Here is a 20,272-nt window from a genome sequence, read left to right on the forward strand (position 1 = left end):
GACTGATGATGTGCTCCAGGTATAGCAAACACTGATAGAATATTCAATTGTGTGCAAGACACTATTATATCTACTATATATGTTTATGATAGAATCCTTAAACAATATTTTCAAGTAAGTTTTATAATTGTTTTACAATGAGGAAATTAAGGCATTAAAAGTGCTGGAATGTTAACTTTGGGTCCAGACCATGAGCCCTATGATGTGTGATGAGATGGTCTAGGAGAAGGAGGATTGGAGCTCACTGTTGTTCTTTCCTGGAGGACACACTGATATCAACATCCTGACTGTTTCTTCCACTTATGTGAAATTCTCATAGATCACCTCTATGATAGAATTATGCAGTTCTAAAAAGAGCATTTCTGACAGACTGCAGATAGAATTCTGCCTTCTTTCCAATTTATAATCCATCTTTGTGTCCTCCCTACTAGTCTGATAATATAATGTTTGGAAACCCAGAAAATGTACAGACTGATCAAAGGAAAAATTTATTTACTTATTTAACAGAAAATCAGTCAGCTATAATTATACTACTTCCCTCAATGACCTATAGATTTTTTGTGTGTGAAATTTACTCTACACCTAAAAAAAGTATATGTATTTTTTTCAGCTTTTTCTCACCTCCTTGGGATTTTGTTCTCTTAAAATTGAAATCAATTTTATTCTTGGAAATCTGAATAATGTCAAATGAAATATGGAAGGTACTGAAGAACATTACCAAGTATAAATGCAAAAAAAAGTTCTGAGTCCCTGGTAGCTAGTTTTGTTGCTCACACATTGGTTTACTTTCATACTTGTTTTTGGGCTTTTAGTGGCTGATTTCCTATGACTTGTTCCAAATACTAGTGTGATACATCACTTTAAGCACAATTTCCTTCAAATAGAGACTCTTAAGGCATACTTCTCACAGATAAAATACTTCCAGTTGCTGCAGTTAGCTGAAAAAAGGGCGGTGTTTCTGAGGTATCCACAAAACTGGTTAGTTGATTGAGACTTATCTGTTGGCAACCTGGAAAACAAGTCAGTGTTTCTGAGATTAGATTTGAGGAGTTCAGTGATGTTCTCTTGGATAACTACTGAGAGGTATACAGGTTTTTGCTTGTTTTATTTTGTATTAATAAATACAAAATGTACCTTCTTGTGATGGTTTCTTCTCCTTTTTTAGCAACAGCTCTTTTCTCTCAATAAAAGATATTAATATAATTCAAGCAGCACATTAAAAAAATTTTAAACACATGGATACACAAAGACTGACTCTAAATTAGAATCTCTTTCCTGACTTTTAATTCTCAAAATACTAAGGTACTTGATTCTGCTCACCCATCTTCCTAGTTTCATCTGAAAAGCTTAATATGGACATTGCTTTATAGTTATTCCAAATTTCCCCCTTAGCACTCCCTAAACATTAAGTAATACAAAGAAAATGCACTTGATAATTATATCATATTGTTCATTCAAATCCTCAAATATTAGTGTGAATATTTTAGAAAATAGTAGCAGCAGGGTTGATGTTTAGATACTGCTCTTAATAATATTACCTTTAATTCCTATCAGTACCCTGTAAAATTATCATTCTGCCTATGTCTCCTGGAGAAATTCCAAGGTATAAAATAAAATAAATTTTGTATTCCTTTGTGTTTCTAATTTTTCTTGTAGCATGTCACTCAGACTTACAGGCCAGGGGAAGGAGTGGAGCCATCTTGCCAAAGCCAAGGTTTGCTGAGTCCATCTTGAGTCAGCCCCACCCAGTAATCATTGCTCTCTTTGGCCTTTCTTAAGCTGCCAATGATAAAATCCTGTAAGAAATAAAATCTTAACTGTGAACTGAGAAAAAACACAGCTACAATGAAATATATAGTGTGACATTTTACCTACCTAGAAATGAATGGAAACTTGAGAGCTGGAGTAAGCAAGAGGAGTATTTTTTTAAAATGAGAAAACATTTATAGGCTCTTTTCTTTTTATGTATGATCAATGTGGAAAAAATAGGCAACTGGGATCAAAATAGTTTTAAAAGATTCAGTGTCTGGCAGGGAATAAGTACATGTTGAAAAAGATGTTATAGGCCAGGATAGGTGGCTCAGCCTGTAATCCCGGCACTTTGGAAGGCCGAGGCGAGTGGATTGCCTGAGCCCACGGGTTCGAGACCTGCCTGGGCAACTTGGCGAGACCTCATCTCTACAATAAATAAAAAATTAGCCGGGCGTGGTAGCGCGCACCTGTAGTTTTGGCTACTTGGAAGTCTGAGGCAGAAGGATCGCCGGAGCCCAGCAGGTCGAGGCTGCGGTGGCCGGGAGTGTGCCACTGCACTCCAGTCTGGGTGACAGAGTGAGACTCCATCTCAAAAAAAAAAGATGCTATACTGAAACTTCATTATCAGAAGTAAAACTATCCTTAATATCACAGACCACATAGACTAACCTTCCCCAGTATACATTAACATAGAAAATAATATAGGGGATTTCAAAAGCAACTTAATTGTAGGAACATTTTGTTGGAGGAAATTTTTCTAATTATTGTCTTCATATTTTTATGGAAAATAACTTTTTGAGCCCAGAATTTTCTTTTTAGTTTATTGTATATTTTTAAAAAATTGTTTTCCCATTATTCTTATAGAGATGAACTCCAACTGATTACTGAAAATAAGAAATATAGGTGGGATACAGTGGCTCATGCCTGTAATGCCAGCCCTTTGGGAGCCCAAGGTGGGAGAATTGTTTGAGGTCAGAAGTTCAAGATGAGGCCTGGGCAACAAAGCAAGACTTGGTATGAAAAAAAAAAAAAAAAAGCCGAATGTGGTGGACACCCGTAGTCCCAGCCATTCAGGGGGTTGAGGCAAACAAGAGGATCACCTGAGGACAGGAGGTCATGGCCTGTGGTAAGGCCTGATCGTGCCACTGACTCCAGTCTGGGTGACAGAGAGAGACCTCCCAACCCCCTCCCCCAACAGTAAAAGAAAAATAACAAATATACATTCTTTATAAGGTCAGATTTATAGTTATGAATTATATTTTATGCATATTTATGGTAGAATGATTTCAGGGATACATCTAATTACTTACTTGTTAAGATGTTAATAAACTTAGTTTAATGCCAATTAAATATTTTACTTAGCAAATATATATTTTTGTAGACCTATCCATTTCATTGCATGACCCCTACATCTTTTATTCTTTTTTTCTTTTTTGAGTTGGAGTCTCACTCAGTCGCTCAGACTGGAGTGCAGTGGCTGCTCCCGGCCACCACAGCCTCGACCTGCTGGGCTCCGGCGATCCTCCCGCCTCAGCCTTCCGAGTAGCCGGAATTACAGGCATGCGCTACCACGCCCGGCTGATTTTTTGATTTATTGTAGAGATGAGGTCTCGCCAAGTTGCTCAGGCGTGTCTTGAACCCGCGGGCTCAGGCAATCCACTCACCTCAGCCTCCCAAGGTGCGGGATTACAAGCTGAGCCACCGAGCCTGGCTACATCTTTTATTCTTGATGTTTACAAGATTATCATAGGTTATTATAGTTCCTACAGCACTGAAAAATTACATATTTAAAGCATATATAATATATAATGTATGTATATCTTAGAGTGGATTAGCATGTCACAGAATGGCATTTTCCTTGCTCCCTCCCCTTTTTTATTAACCAAGAATATAACTAACATATTCTTCTTGATTTCTGGATAACCATCTTATTTTTATGTTTCCCGTATTAAAAGGAAAATAAGCGCTATTCCTAGTTTGACTCTTTTGAATCTTTTTTTATAACAAATATACCACTGCTATAGAATATTAAGAAATTTTACCTTAGGAGAATATGTTTTTTGTTTTAATAAGTAACATGATATTTTTAGAATAATGTGAGACCATAAAACTGTAGTTACCATTTCTTCTTTGCTGTCTATTTGTAGCAGCATGGAGCCTTCCTTCAAACAATTCTCTTTACTGTGGTGCCAAACTTTCCAGATTTGAAAGATATGGTAACAACTTTCTCCATTGTGAATCCAATTGTCTGGACAAGGGCTACAGTTATTGGCTTTGAAAATAAACATTTTAATTTATTGTCATCATTGTAAAATATTAGTGACATGTCTCCCCAAAATAACCCCTTGCATTACCCCCAGAAAAGTTGAACACTGTGACAGAATGGTTCACATGATGAAGCATGCAACAATTTCAACTTCTCTGAGACTGAATACAGTAAGATATACTTAATATTTTTTACCTGCAATAGAAGCTTTAAATAGTTTAAAATGAAATTAATTTGAGAATATCTTTGCCACAATTTTTCTTCTTCTATAAAAATTGATCTGATTATTCAAGTTTTGTCATTCTTTCCTTCTTTGATTCACATAGTTGGGTGTCTTGTTTGTTTATTGTTTCAAGTCTGTTACTCTTACTGCCCCAATTTTTCTAGGAATGTACCAGACCATTAGATGATGATGTTTAAGTTCAGAGTTAAATTCAGACCCTTTAGTTGATGTTTAAAATCAGAGTTAAGCAAGAATATATTTTGCTTATAAGTAAGAGAACAAATAATGCACAGGAGTGATTTGAAAACATGCAGGTGAAGAAAATTGAAGAATGTAAATGAACAATATGCTTATTTTAGGATTTCAATATAAGTAAGTCTTAATGTTTAATCAGTTTTATGGAAACTGTCTTAAGAAAGAATGAATTACAAAAGAAGAGTGATCAAATGTATAAAAGGGGAACCAAGGTGCTAGAGTTTGACCAAATGGTTCTGATACAGTTTTATAGATGGAAAGACACTATAACTTCCAGAACTCTGGTTTCTAGAGAAAGGTCTTCTATTTAGAATAAGAAATCATTCATTAGAAACTTCCAGGGCTCAAATGTTTAGTGCTTTACAACTCTTCAATATCCTTTGTTTGGAATATATGCTAATTAGTATCCTGAACAGTGGTAAATTTATAGTATCATGTTGACAGTAGTATTTGTAGGGTTGGAGAAAATGTTGGATTTGTAGGTTTCCAAAATGGATATTGTATTCAAGGGTAGTGACTCAGAGGTAGGCTTCACTCAAGCTTGCAATAGCCTGCTATGGGTACAAAAACATTTTTGGCACGCCAGTGGTTTTTCCAACTTAATTAAATTTAAGTCAGAAGGAACTTTGATAGATTTTTTTACCTCTCTCTTTGACAATTACCTAAATGGTATTCACTATAGAAAAGTTAATTCTTTAAATTATAAGTATTATGAAATGCAAAGTAGCCATAGAACACATGTCATATGATACAACAGGTAGAAAGTGACTGTTTTATGTTTTGTATGCTTATAAGCAAAATGAAAAATGAAACTGAAGTAATTTTACAGATTTTTTGTTTGTTTGTTTTAGTCAGAGTCTCATTCTGTTGCCCAGGCTAGAATATAGTGGCACACTCACAGCTACTGCAGCCTTGACCTGCTGGACTCGGGCAATCATTCTGACTCAGCCTTCCTAATAGCTGGGATTACAGGTGTGCGCCACCACACCTGGATAATTTGTTTGGTTTATTGGAGATACAAAGTCTCACCAAGTTACTCAAGCTTGTCTCCAACCCCTGGACTCAAACAATCCTCACGCCTTCACCTACCAAAGTGCTGGAATTATAGGCATGAGTCACTGTGCCCAGCTAGAATTTTTAAAAACAGCTGAATCCTGCATTGTTGTAAAAATGTTATGGTAAATACTGTCATTTTCAAAATGAATTTTTCTGCTCAAAGTGATCTAAACTTGAATCGAAAGCAATATCTAAACTAAATGTATTAGGAAATTTACAACTATATTTAAAGACACATTGAAAAATGTGAATTACTATATAACACTATAATTTTTAAAAAATCTGATCGACTAACTGTACACATACCACTTTGGCACTTGTCAGTATATTTCTTTTAGTTGCATTTTTTGGGAAAAACTTGGTGTTTCCTACATAAATAAGATTAAACTGCAAAATTTTCAAAATTATGTCTCCTCTAATGTAAATTCCTGACTAACATTTTTGCAGAAAACAAAATGTGTGTCACATTTTATTTTAAGAAATTGGTGCATATATTTAAATCTACACAGTGGATCCTGATTTATATCAATTACCTCTACTGAAAGAGCTTTGCCTCAAGGCTTGGCAATGTTTCATCTGATGGGCATGACTTCTCTTCCACTGTGTGCAGTTTAGCAGTGCTGTGTGCTGTTGCATGAGTTTTTCTTGCTGCTGCATTGCAATGGTGGTTACCTGGAACACTTCAAACAATAACAATTATTCCTAATAATATATTGACATTTTATAACAAAATAATTCAACACAGATGAAAGACAACTATAAGTTGCAGATTATTTTTAAGACTTGAATTTGCATTATTTTAGAGTTTTGGTTAAAATTTACCTTGTTCAGGAATCAAAAGCTACAAAGCAAAAAGTCTCTTTGCCATTCCTGTTTCTTGATATGCCCAATTTCACTTCCCCAAGGCAGTCAGGCTTACCAGTTTTTAAAATTCTTAAGCAGATATTTTAAGTTTTACAAATGAAATGAAATGCAATTTTACAAATGAAAGTAAATGAATATGAAATTCCCTTTCCTCCATTACACAAAGGAGAACAATATGTTTACATGGTTTTTGAACCTTTTATTTTATAGTTTAAAATATGTATAGACACATTGCCATATCGATACATAAAGAACTCTTTAAAATTTTTATTATAAGTGTATAAGATTTTATTGCACGAATGCATCATGATTTACTTTATTAGTTTTCCATTGCCTTTTAGACTATTGTAATCTTTTTGTATTACAGGAAGAAATATAGTGTAAAGAACCTTAGTCATACAAAATTTCACACGTGAGCAAGTTTATTTTTAAGATAAGTTGCTAGGTCAAAGTTGGTATACATTTCAATTGTATTAGATATTTCCAAATTACCCTCCATAAGTGTTGTTATAAATGATATCTTAAAATTATTTGAATTTGCAGTTTTCTTTTTATGTTTGAGGTAGAAACTCTTGTCATAAAAGTCAGATGTATTTCTTTTTTATGAAGTGTATAATTTTATCCTTTTAAATTTTTTCCTCGTTGAGCTTCTAGTCTTTTCATTATTGTTTCATTGTGATTTTAGAATGAATTCCCACAGGCCTGGAATCAGACCGAACAGTGTTTCTAAAGTTCCCAGATGGCACTGACCTCTAGACAAGGCATCAAACATACTGATTCACAATGTAGCTTTGAAATCACAAGTCTGAGAACTATGAGGCCAGATTAATATAGCTTGTCAGCATTGTTTATGGATGACACTCTGATTGACTCTTTGCCCTGGTTACAACGAGACCCTGAGAGAGAACTCTCTAGCAGAGGCTGGTTCCCTAGCAGGAATATGCCTAGGTCAACAATTTAGAAAAGTCTCCAAGTGAGAATCCCTTTTGGGCTTCTTGGTACGAAGTTGTTCTAGGTACATGTCAGTGGCTGTGATCCAAGAGAGAAATTGTGTTCTGATAGGCCACTTACAGACTTAGGAAAAGGTGCTTATACATGGCCTCTTCAGACCCCTCTTGAGACAGACTATGGCTGATACATATCCTTAGTTTAATGCTGTGTTATTTCATAATACACTGTAGATTTATAAGCACTGTCATTTTGGATCCAATGAATCTCCTTTTGCAACCAACTCTATTATCTGATACTGCTGGTGCACTTATAATGAAGTCAGACTTTTGCATGATATGAGTTACAGTTGAATTTCCCAGCTTGTCTTTTGACTTTGCTTGTGGTAGTTTAGCCCACATAGATCCAATACTTTTGAGTCAATTTTAACAAAATAATTGTATATGTGAGATTTATTCTTTTATATTTTTTATGTATATTTTGATGTAGCTAGAATTTATTTTGTTGTCTTATTTCATTTATTAAATAACTCCCCTCATACTCTTTTAGTTGTCACCTTTAATTTACTATAAATTTCTAATAAAATATTTGGGTTTATTTTCGCTTTCATTATATTCAAGATATCTACTTACCCATTCACATGTCAGTACCACGTGGCTTTAATAATTTTAGCTTTATAATTTATTTCAAAATTCTGAACTTTGATATTATTTTTCATTTTTCTTTTCTTTATTCTGGGTCGCTTATTAAGCCAATTGTTTTTAAAAACTATATTATGGAGTATCTACTAAGTTATAGTTTATTAAATAGCTTTCTTAACAAAGATATTGATTTTTTTATTCAATTTGATTTCTATAAAATTTCTTGAACTTGTAGCTTAATGTTTTTAATAAACTTTAGAATATTTTAATTTAAAAAGTCATATACTATCACTTTTGTCCAAAGCTTTCTACTGCTTCTGAGTTGCTATTACACATATACCACTGTTTCTCATGTCTGCTATGTTTTTCTCATCCTCTTTTTTATACTTTGCCATCTTTCCATAACTCCTTTTTTAAAATTCTGTATGTTATCTCTGCTTTATATTCTACTCTTCAAGCTGTGTAGATATATTCAATTCTTTTCTGGGAGGAGTGTAGTATAGGTCATAACTGTTGCAGTTTGTTACAGTTTTACCGAGTTATACAAAGCACATGTTTAATCGGCACAGTCTGACACATTTTCACTCATATATTTATGCAGTAAATCATCTCTACAATCTAGTTAATGAACAAAGTCATCAAAAAAAGTTTCTTTGTTTTGTTTTTCAATTTTTTATGGGTTCATAATAGTGTACTTATTTATGGGGTATATGTGATATTTTGATACAAGCATGGAATGTGTAATGATCAGTCCAGGTAATTGGGGTATTCAGTCATCGTCTCAAACATTGATCATTTCTTTGTGTTGGTAACATTCCAAATCTACTCCTTTAGTTATTTTGAAATATAAATAAATTGTCATTAAATATAGTCACTCTGTTGTGTTACTGAATTCTAGATCTCATTCCTTCTATCTAACTGTATTTTAATACCCATTAAACAACCTCTCCTGTCATTTTTTAACTACAATTTTATTTTGATGTAATTGTGGATTCACATGCAGCTGTAAGAAATAATATGGAGAGATCCCAGGTACCCTTTTCACAGTTTCCCAACAATAGTGATATCTTGCAAAATTATAGTTCAATGCCACCACCAGGATTTTGACATGGATACAATCGAGTTGCACAGTTTCGCCATCACCATGAGAATCATCATACTGTCCTTTTATAAGTACAGTCACTCCCCACTTGCCCTGATCCCTTCTTAAGTTCTGGTAATCATGAATCTATGTTTCATTTCTATTTCTTTCATTTCAATGATATTGTATAAATGAGATCTTGCAATATGTAACTTTGTGATTGGTTTTATTCACACGGAATAATTTTAATGAAGATTCATCCAAATTGTTGTATAAATAAATAGCTCAGCTATTTTTTATTGTTGACTAAAATGTCATGATATGGATTATCATAATTTGTTTAAACATTCACCCACTAAAGGACATTTGGGTAGTTTTCAGGTTTTGATCATTACAAATAAAGCTGTTATAAACAGCATGTGCAGATTTTTGCGTAAACATACACTTTAATTTCTCAGGGGTAAATGCTCAGGGTGCAATTACTTATAAGTTATAAGGAAATGTCAAGCTTAGGTTTTAAAGGAATGACTACAGTATTTTCTAGAGGGGCATTTTACATTCTCACCAGGAATGGGCAAGTGATTTCCTTCTCTTGTTTCACAAGCATTTGATGCTGTCACTAGTTGTTATTTTAGCCATTCAGATAGGTGTGTACTGATATCTCATTGTGACTTGAATCTGCTCTTCCTTAATAGCTTATGATGAACAAAGTTTCTTATGCTTATTTGATATTCATGTAACCTCTGGGTGTTTCCTTAGCCATGTTTTATTTTCTAATTCTATTTACTGTTGAGTTTGAGAGTTCTTTGTATTTTCTAGATACTAGTTATTAGCCAGATATTGACTTGCAACTATTTATCCTGTCTGTAACTTGCTTTTTATTGTCATCCTCAAGCACACATTATTAATTTTGACGAGGTTAACCCAGGTTATCAAATTTTCCTTTCATTAATTATTTTTTTGATGTTATGCTAAGAACTCTTTGACTGCCCTTAGATACTGAAGATTGTCTCTTACATTTTCTAAGTTTTGTAGTTTTATGCCCTACTCTTATGACTGATCTATTTTGAGTGAATTTTTTTTATTTTTGAATAAGAATTAGATCAAATTTTATTTATTTATTTATTGGCTGATGGATGTCTAATTTCTCAGCACCATTTGTTGAAAAGGCTATCCTCCTTCACTGAATTGATCTTCAGCTTATGTCAAAAATCATTTGGGCATATTTGCATTAGTCTATTTCTGGATTCTCTATTATATTTTATTGCTGCATATCTGTTCATGAATACCTCTTGCTATACAAGTTTTGAAATCAAGCAGACTGATTTCTCTCAGGTAAGTAATTGGCTTAAAATAAATGTATGGTGTATAAGTAATTATTAAATTGAAGGCATTAAGTGGACATATTATGTGTTGGGAGAGAGCATGGCATCAAGAAAATTAATTAGTTAATCAAACACTTATGAAAAATTATAACATCAGCCAGACCTTTTGGAGTAAAAATCAAATCTTTTAGAGAGAAATAGAAAAACAAAAGAGGAAAATAAATACATAGAACTATAATTTTCATTTTTTAAAATCACAAAATGGAGGTAACCAAGACCACAAAAGGAACATAATCAAGACAGGCTAAACTTGTTTGTGATAACTATACTAGCCACATTTCCCTCCTGCCATGGTGCCACTTTTGGATAATAGATTGTTAGAAAAATGCACATGAAATGAATATTTATTAAGGTTGGTTTACATAAGATCCAGTTAGCTCTTTCACAAAGGAAGACTTGGATATAATTTTGCTATGCTCTAATAGAAAATAATTGTCATGAAGAAAGATCATTTATATGTGAAAAAACAATTTGCATGTGCACTTTATCTCCCCAATAACTGGTCAAGTCAGTATATACAATAGAACCTTTAATTACACATCACATATCCTGATCTGATTTACTCATCAATATTGTTGCTGAGTAGAAAGACCAGAAGTCAAGAGCAACAGACTAGAGAAGGAAAATGTTTATGCCCTATTCAACTGTGGTTACTTAGGAAACCTAGGCTGACAGTTGCTTGAATTATTTTCCCTCTTCTTAGCAAAAGATTAACTCTAACCAGAGTTGAGAGTAGGACAGGGCAGTTCTTTATTTTACCCTGTTAATAATCTGGCAGGTTATTAAAACATGATGATCTTCCTTTTAGAAATTTGAAGTATAATTCTAAACTGTTATTTAATTTTTTTCTAAATTAGCTATATTTTGTAAGTTATTCTTGTTTTATTACTATCTGAATAGCTTGTACTGCATAAAACTGCAACGAAACTTGAGTAAGGGAATTGAGACTCTTTAGGAGTTTCACTCCAAATGGGAAGCAAAATACAATCACTTTATTGGTGTAGAGGTTGTAATCAATTTGCAACAAGTGAAGAATAAATACAAAAAAATTATTACTTGGATAAAAAGAAGAAAAACTTTTAAAGCTCCCCAAATAATATTTGTTATATGATAATTTACATCACACCTAACTGATAAATTTAAATAAATGACAATGAGTAGTAAACAAATAAAAAAACCTAATTTCTTTGAAAATATTTTGCGCTACAATTTTTTTAAAATAGAAAAATTAATGAGCATAAGTAATATTATTAAAAAAACAGAAAATGCAAAATAGTAAGAAGCTAGAGATTAGATCTACTTACTTTGAAATCTACCACTCAGGTATGATTGTTAATATTTAGCTTATAACCTTTGAAATCCTTTTCTATATATGTATATAAAATATATGTCTATACACACATACATATATTTGGTATATATGCATAACACAAGTAATATACATTGTAATTTTTAGAAAATTATATTTTTCTACAAATGACTTTCTAAAAATTTGCTTCTTTAATGGGAAAACATTGCATAACCATACCTCCATGTCAATAATAATAGTTCTAGAAGATTTCTTAAAATTATTACATTGTAATTTTTATATAAATATAACAATTTTACTAGTCCTCTTGTCAGATATGTATAAAATTAATTGTAATGATATATGCAAACAATTTGTCATTAGCACTTGCATTACTTTAGAGTTATGATACTTTTAAATAGATATAGTTTTCATTTACTAGTTTTTGTCAGAAACATATCTCTTTCTAAAAAATATATGTAATTTAAGTATAAGTTTTGGCATTTTCTTACATTGTAAGTTTTCATGAAGAGAACTGGAGGTAACATTCGTCTTTCATTGAGGTAAAACACAGATATATAACTTACATCCTTTTCCACTTTTAAATGTACAATTCAGAGGTAATTATTACATTTAAATTCTGCTTTCCTCCTTTATGGATGTAACATTCTTTATTAAAAATAGAACATAATTTAAATGAAATACTTATTAAAATTAAGCACAATTTTCATGTCTTAAAGCCTACTGGATATAGCATAATCTATAACTAATAGGGACATTAGGTTATTATAAAGGATATAGAAAGTGAAGATGCTACTTCTTACTTAACAAATTTTTCTTTTTGAAAACTGGTCTTGTTTCCAAAATCTCTTAAGTGCTAAGAATGTATGAGAAAACATAGACAAAAGCCAGATGTCGTGGCTTATGCCTATTATCTCAGAACTTTGGTAGTTTGAGGTAGGAGGATTGCTTGAGTCCAGGAGTTCAAGATCAGCCCGGGCAATATAGTGAGATTTCACCTCTACAAAAAATTTTAAAAATTGCCAGGCATGGTGGCTATAATCTCACCTACAGAGGAGGCTGATGCGGAATGATCACTTGGGCACAGAAGGGACAAAGCTGCAGAGCCATGATTATACCACTGCACTCTAGCCTGGTTGACAAGAGTGAGACTACAACTTGAAAAAAGAAAGAAAGAAAACCTATCCAAGTGATAATGCCGATAACAGCAAAAACAAAAATTAAAAAGTCACTACCTTTGAATAAAAGTCAAACAAAAATGTACTTTACATTTATATAGCAATGTTTCATTTTATAAGTATATATTTTTAGCTATTAAAACAAAATTTAAAAATCAAAAACTTCTACTTGTAAGAATTTTCCAGAAATTACTGAAAGTCTTAAGCACATTGTTTTTTCATCTAGCCTCCCTTTATCCTCACCAAAGTAACATTTTCTTCACACAAATTCTGTTTGGGGAGTTTAAAAAAATGTTTGAATGCATACTACATTCATGAGATTAAAACTTAAAAAAACACAAAAAGTAAAAACTAAAATATCTTTTTCATAGCATTGTCCCATCTGTCTCATTCCTCTTGTTCCCACTTTCAGGCATTTCTTATATAACCTTCCATTGTTACTTTATGTGAATTCAAGAAAATATTCTTTCTTAAGTAAATTGTGGCATCGATAAACATGATTTTGAATGTTGCTTATTTTTCATTTATCGATGTATCACGAAGACATTTCATATTTCATATATATAGAACTTCTTTTTCTTTATTTCTTTCTTGTTTTGGTTCATAGTATTAAATTATATAGATGTACCAGTATTTATGTAAATGGTCTCCTATTAATTGTGGGCATCTGATCTATTTCCAACCTTTTTTTTTCTTATTACTTCATGTGTAGGTTTACCTGTAGAATAAATTTAAGACGTGATATTGCTGGGTCAAAAGTAAATAATACAGCTTAAGATAACTCAGAATTTCTTAGGAACATGACTGTTATGGTTTATTTAAACAGATTTGATGTACTTGACAGAGAAAAAAAATCAAAATCACGTATACACAGGACAAGTTTTATTGAGATCATGAAAAACGTACAGTGACTAAACATTATTAGTATTTGTCATATATTTTTTGATTATATCAATTGGAGACTATAGCTTTTTCCTTACATAGAAATCAAATTATATATCTCTTCACTTAACAATAGTGTTTCTTGATGTTGCATTTCAATTGATTATGTTTTTTGGTTGTTGTTGTTGTTTTGAGTTGAAGGCTCACTCTGTCGCCCAGACTGGAGTGCAGTGGCCGCTCCCGGCCACCGCAGCCTCGACCTGCTGGGCTCCGGTGATCCTTCCGCCTCAGCCTTCCAAGTAGCCGGAATTACAGGCATGTGCTACCACGCCCGGCTGATTTTTTGATTTATCGCAGAGATGAGGTCTAGCTGCCCAGGCGGGTCTCAAACCCGCGGGCTCAGGCAATCCACTCACCTCAGCCTCCCAAAGGCGCAGGATTACAGGCTGAGCCACCGAGCCCGGCGATTATGTTTTTAATCTAAAAATTTTTTGTATTTTAAGTTTTTAAATCTTCTTAGTCCAAATAGTTATTGTTTGTAAAACAACAGAGAAGTTCATTATATAGAATTAATATTTAAAGCATATCTTTTGATATTTTTAATGTGAGTTAAATATGGGGTACTATATTGTAGAGTGAGTATGAATGAAGAACAAAGCTTGGTAATATGTCATTAAAAGTTCTCAATTATGTACAGAACAAAATGAATTAGTAGATATTAATTGACTTATCTGTTTGGTCTCTTGCAACTAGTTGGTTTTCAGTGTGTTGGATAAACAAATATTTACTTTGTGTGCTTTAAAAAAATATGAACTAGCATAAAATATTTTTTAAAATAAAGTGCGGAGAGAGGGTACAGAGAGAGAGAAGAAAAGACTTTTGGAAGTTCTAACATTTCTACTGGACCATGAAATTTCTTTTGAGGAGACAGACAAGGTAATAATTACTTCTTAATAATTCTTAAAGCAGTCCTTTAAAACCGAGTAGGAAACTGAAGCTCATAAATTACATGTGCAAGATCAAACTTCTGTACTTTGTGAAAGCAAATCTGAACATTTCCTTACTTATTCTCCAAGCTTGTCATTCCTTCTCTCCAGCTGATGCTGACTAGGTAGAAACATAATTTGCCAAGCCATACAAAAAAGAAAAATTACTCCAACAACAAGCTTCACCTTTGTCTTTATGACCATATTTTCTTAGTGCTAGTAGGAATAATGGTAGAGGTTCATAGTTCTTTTATTAGAATCTGAAGTTTGGTAATTATTATATTTTGTACATTTCCACTTGACAGACATGAAAATATGTCTCTAATTTGGACTAAAAGGAATAAAGCAATGTGGTTAAATATGGCCAAAAAAAAAAGTTCTCAGGTTTGTATTAAACATCTTAAATTGCACCTTGCCTAATATAAATAATCTTTAAATGTATTGTAGGAAAAGTAAAGCAGATCCCTAAATTTTTCAAAATACACACTTTGGCATGCTAATAAGACTCACAAATGGAATCATAACATAAATAATCATCTGCATTGCTTTTTCCCAGGAAAATATTTGAGTTAAATGATGTGCAATTGATCATTGAAAGTTATCAGTGTCATTCAAGTGTTCAGAAAGTTATATCAAATAATTAAAATTTAGAAGCTATTGTTTTGTTATATGCAGTCAGATATTTATTAATTGATTTTTCATCTATCTTCAAATTATGAAGTTTTATGTATAATGATATAATGATATATTGTTATAGTTGCATTATAATGATATATCTATATAATATATATTTATAAATTTGAAGATACCCTTTTTACTTACACTTGATGCCCAAGAAAATGGATGTTGCTAGTAAACCCATGCAGAAAATACATGAAATCACCATCACAAGACACCATGTTCCTAAATATGGAATAAGAATAATTAAATTGAGTTAGGGAAAGTAAATGAGAGAGATGGGTCCAGAATAGGATGAGACTGTGTAAAAGAGGGAATTCACACTGGGCATTTCTACTGGAGAATTGTTGAACCCTGAAATGTGTAACTTTGTGTAACAGAAAAAAAAAAGGGAACCTGTGCTCGGTCCCCTAACTCTGTGTTAATATGTGATTTAGAAAATGTTAAACAGATTAATAGTATACTTCTCATATCTTTATCTATAATGTCACAGTCTTCCTATTTATATATAGTCTTTTCCAATCTTTTAGGGATTATCACAAGTCAGTTAGCATGCTTCAATTTTTGAGAACAAGAATACTGTCTCACATGTTCCAACCTCTTTTCAGTGTCACTTAAACATGATTGATTAAAATGTTTTCTTTTTAATATACACTTTTGGAAGAGGAAGACATTTTTCCAGCTAATTTTCTAGCTTTTCAGGGAGAATAAATGAAGAATGTGTGATTTGTTATATTTGTAACATTAATCAGAGAAAAACAGATAAAATTCATCTTTGGATATTGTGGTAAATAGAATAATGCCCCTGCCCAAGATGCCCATGTCCTAACCCCTGGAACCTGTCAATGTTACATCATGAGGCATAGAAACTTTGAAAATGACACTAAGTATATGGGGATGGGAAGATTAGCCTGGATTATCTGGGTCCTTATAAGCGAGAGGCGGGAGAGGAACAGAGTATGATGTAATCGTGGCAGCATAGAAACATTGAAAGGTGTTATGTTGTTGACTTTGAAGATGGGAAAAGGGGACCATGAGTCAAAAAAAAAAGCAATAAACACAGCTCAAGAACTGGAAAAGACAAGGAGATTAATTCTCCTCCAGAACCCTCCCAACACCTTGGTTTTGACCCAGTAAAACTCATACTTCTACTTTTTACCACTAGAACTATAAGGTAGTAAGTTCATGTTGTATTAATTCCCTAAATCTGTGCTGATTTGTTACATCAACAAAAAGAAACAAATACAGATATTAAATAATAAAGACAGAACTGATCATGATTGTAGACAGTTCTAGGCCATTGAGATCTTACTAGATCTTTAATCTGTGTTTTATTATTTTTAAAAAATATTTATTAGAAATTTTGCAGAGTGTTTTATACAGGAATGAAAATAATTGAAATTATATGATTTTTAACTTATTTTCCAAATCTAGGAATTCTTTGTCTTTCCCAGAGAGAGAAAGAGAGAGAGAGGGAGATAGAGACAGAGAAAGGGCCACATATTTGTGAAGTTTCTTGCTCTTTTTTTCACCTTTATTTACTCCTTCTCCACTTCATTTTATTTAGCATTTTTACACACATTATGATGCTCTTGGGTAAGTTATCTCAGGTTAAAATAAATGCCTTAGCCGGGTTCGGTGGCTCAGCCTGTAATCCGGCGCCTTTGGGAGGCTGAGGTGAGTGAATTGCCTGAGCCCGCGGGTTTGAGACCCGCCTGGGCAGCAAGACCTCATCTCTTCAATAAATAAAAAAATCAGCCGGGCGTGGTAGCGCCTGCCTGTAATTCCGGCTACTCGGAAGGCTGAGGCGGAAGGATCGCCGGAGCCCAGCAGGCCGAGGCTGCGGTGGCCGGGAGCGGCCACTGCACTCCAGTCTGGGCGACAGAGTGAGACTCCAACTCAAAAAAAAAATAAAAATAAAAATAAAATAAAATAAAATAAATGCCTTGGGCTTATCATAGAACAGGAAACAAAAGGTAAACTCTAAAATCTTACACAAAATAATTAGAAGTTGTTACCTGAACACCTGGTGGATGGCAGACATTTCTGGCAAGAGTTTGGTGTTGGATTATCCCACTGAAGAGAGGTATATATTTCTTCCTCATGCATGTCTGAAATGTTTTGATAGGAAAACAATCCCCACGGGAATTTGACACAAATAACTCCTCTCGTGGTTAGGACTAGGTTGGTGAAAGAACTGAAACTGGCTACATTTTCACAGTAGTGGGAGAATATATTTAAGTTTAAGGAATAGAATAAATGTATCTTCATCCAGAAAGTGGAAGTTTATGGAGTTCAAGTCAAAGCACAACTTGGTAAAGGAGGATATGAGAAAGAACGGGATTCAAAATTGCCAATGATAAAATGTTTTTGCCCTGGTTACCAAAATGTAGCAGGTGTTGATGGAGATAACACTAAATTACAGTTAAGTAGACAAAAAAAAGATGTAAGTGCAAAGAATGGACTTGCATTTGGTATAGGACATCAAGTATAGGGATGACCTAGATAAAAAGATACTAAGATAGCTCACCTTGGCCAAATCAGAGTGTAAAGAGTGATAGGTCACTGTGTAGCCTTAAACAGGAAAACTAGGAAGGAATTTTGTCTTCAACATAAATTTACATACCATATATCAGTTAGGACAATGTTAGTCGCTATGACAAATAATTCTCAAACTATCACTTGTTTAACACAATGAAAGTGTATAGCTCCCTCACAGAACATCTTACTTTCAGTAATACTGATTAGTAGATAGCTTTCCTCCAAATGAGACTTGGTATTCTTCCATCTTGTGAGACATTGGAGTTCTCAATTTCTATCCACTGAAAAAGAAAAGAGAAGGTGATGAATCTACATATATTTCTTGAAAACCATAACTTAGAAGTAAAATGTATCACATTCACCTCTACCAAAGGCATGCCCCCGTTTGTATATAAAGGTTGAGCTTGAATAATGTAATGTAATTTTTGACTGACTGCAATCTTTGGATGACAGCTTTACTCTAGAAGGAAAATATGAATTATTTACTGGACAGATGGCCATTTCTACTGCATCCTGTAACTGCATTAATACTGAGAGGTTTGATACTTCATTCATCTTTTGGACACTTGTCCTTATGACTTGTCCAAAAGTCATGTCTCATTTACATAGTCTGCCAGTTCCAACAATCTGCAAAATTGTGATGTTCTCTTTTGTTTCAATGTCTCACTGCATCAATCATTTCTCTATAACAATCAAGACCCTAAAATTAAAGGATTGCTTATAAAGTTTGGGGAAGGGTTAAGGGTATAAAAAAGGGCGGTGAAAAGTGTGTTATCACTCCTAGATGTAAAGAATTAAGTGGAGGTTGTTTATTGGAACTTTGTGACCTGCCTGACAAGGACCATGGACTAAGATACAGAACGTGCAGTCTTTGCCAAACCTAGCCACGATAGTGAGCAAACCGTTGGAAACACTGCACTTCTGATCTCTTGTCAGTGAATTCCATTGGCTAATTAACTGAAAGCCAGAATTCAAGTTTACCCAGATAATACATTCATTTGAGTTCAGTCTCCTAAAGCATAGGTTGGGGCTGAAAGATCTCCAGTTGTAAATGGAGCATATTCAGCCCATTCTCCAGTGTTTTATATGATGTTTGTATGACCTTAAATTTTGATCTGAAAAATGATGCAACTTAATCCCACATAGTCTTTAAAACAGGATCATTTCCCTCTTAAGAAACGAGGAAGAAACCATATACATACCAAAAGTGCCTTGAGGCTAATGTCAGGAACACAAGAACAGGAAGTTCAATAAGTTGTTATTAACTTGCAATTGCTCTTAAATTTTCCTCCTACTGTGGGAGATTTTCTGTCTTCTTAATATATCCTGCTTTAAAAAACTGTTACATATATGACTTTTGATATTTCTAATCATACTATCTGTTATTTATTGTTCATTACTTTCCAAGTACTATCTTTTAAAACTTTCACAGAAATTAGTTTGATTTTTTCAGTATCTACTACGGAGTACAGGCATATCTCGTTTTATTGAGCTTTGCATTCTTGTGCTTTGCAAGTTTAATTTTTTTTTAAATTAGTTTGTGGCACTATTTGATTTACTCCTCTTCTTTTTTGAGTTAGAGTCTCACTCTGTCCCCCAGGCTGGAGTGTATTGGCACACTCATGGTCACCCCAGCATCGACCTGCTGGGCTCCGGCGATTCTTCTGCTTCAGCCTTCCAAGTAGCCGGAACTACAGGTGCACACTACCACACCTGGATAATTGTTTGATTTGTTGTAGAGATGAAGTCTCGCCAAGTTGCCCAGGTTATTCTCGAATCTGTGGGTTCAGGCCTCCCCCCAAAAATTCCCTCATCTGGGTTGGGATTACAGGCTTGAGCCACCATGCGCAGCTGATTTACATCTCTAATTGTGTTTTTGTGATACACTAAGATATTATTCTTCTAAATTTATTCATGCCATAGCTCATTTGTGATGTAAAAATATCTGCTTTTTTATTTTGTAGGGATGAAATGAAGCCCATAGATATGGCTAAGTTTTAGAAAATTTTCTGAATTATTAGTTTTTAGTTGGCTTCTCTACATAAACAATTAAAATCAAGAAAATAATTACATCACCCAAAAGCCAAGATCTCTAGACATGTGAAGTAGTAAGTAGAATCTGAGAGATATTTCTGATATTTTTCAAAGCTCCAAATCTGTTTATTTATTGATAGTCTAGAACAAGATAAAATTTCAAGTGTTTTTGAGTGTTAGTGCACAAAAGCTA

At 33.5% G+C, this 20,272-nt stretch overlaps 2 protein-coding genes across 2 annotated transcripts in view; one reads left to right on the plus strand and one right to left on the minus strand.

The window, feature by feature from the left end:
- Positions 1-20,272, plus strand: part of LOC103263018 (C-type lectin domain family 1 member A) — a 71,931-nt gene that overhangs the window by 26,729 nt on the left and 24,930 nt on the right.
- Positions 877-17,613, minus strand: CLEC9A (C-type lectin domain containing 9A). The gene is made up of 6 exons (XM_008060693.1): positions 17,523-17,613; positions 15,649-15,729; positions 6,086-6,232; positions 3,873-4,024; positions 1,675-1,796; positions 877-1,009 (listed from the first exon to the last, which is right to left on the minus strand). The coding sequence occupies exons 1-6, from the start codon at positions 17,611-17,613 to the stop codon at positions 877-879; spliced, it is 726 nt and encodes a 241-aa protein (XP_008058884.1).

This window comes from Carlito syrichta, unplaced genomic scaffold (genome assembly GCF_000164805.1).
Source record: "Carlito syrichta isolate Samal-C Ts95f unplaced genomic scaffold, Tarsius_syrichta-2.0.1 Scaffold304704, whole genome shotgun sequence".
NCBI classification, from domain to species: Eukaryota; Metazoa; Chordata; class Mammalia; order Primates; family Tarsiidae; genus Carlito; species Carlito syrichta.

Coding starts and splice junctions, on each gene's coding strand:
- CLEC9A (XM_008060693.1), bottom strand. CDS start 17,613: ATGCATGAGGAAGAAATATATACCTCTCTTCAGTGGGATAATCCAACA. Junction 15,730..17,522: donor GCCATCCACCAGGTGTTCAG/GTAACAACTTCT, acceptor TTCCATATTTAG/GAACATGGTGTCTTGTGATG. Junction 1,010..1,674: donor TCCACTCCTTCCCCTGGCCT/GTAAGTCTGAGT, acceptor CTTGTTTTCCAG/GTTGCCAACAGATAAGTCTC.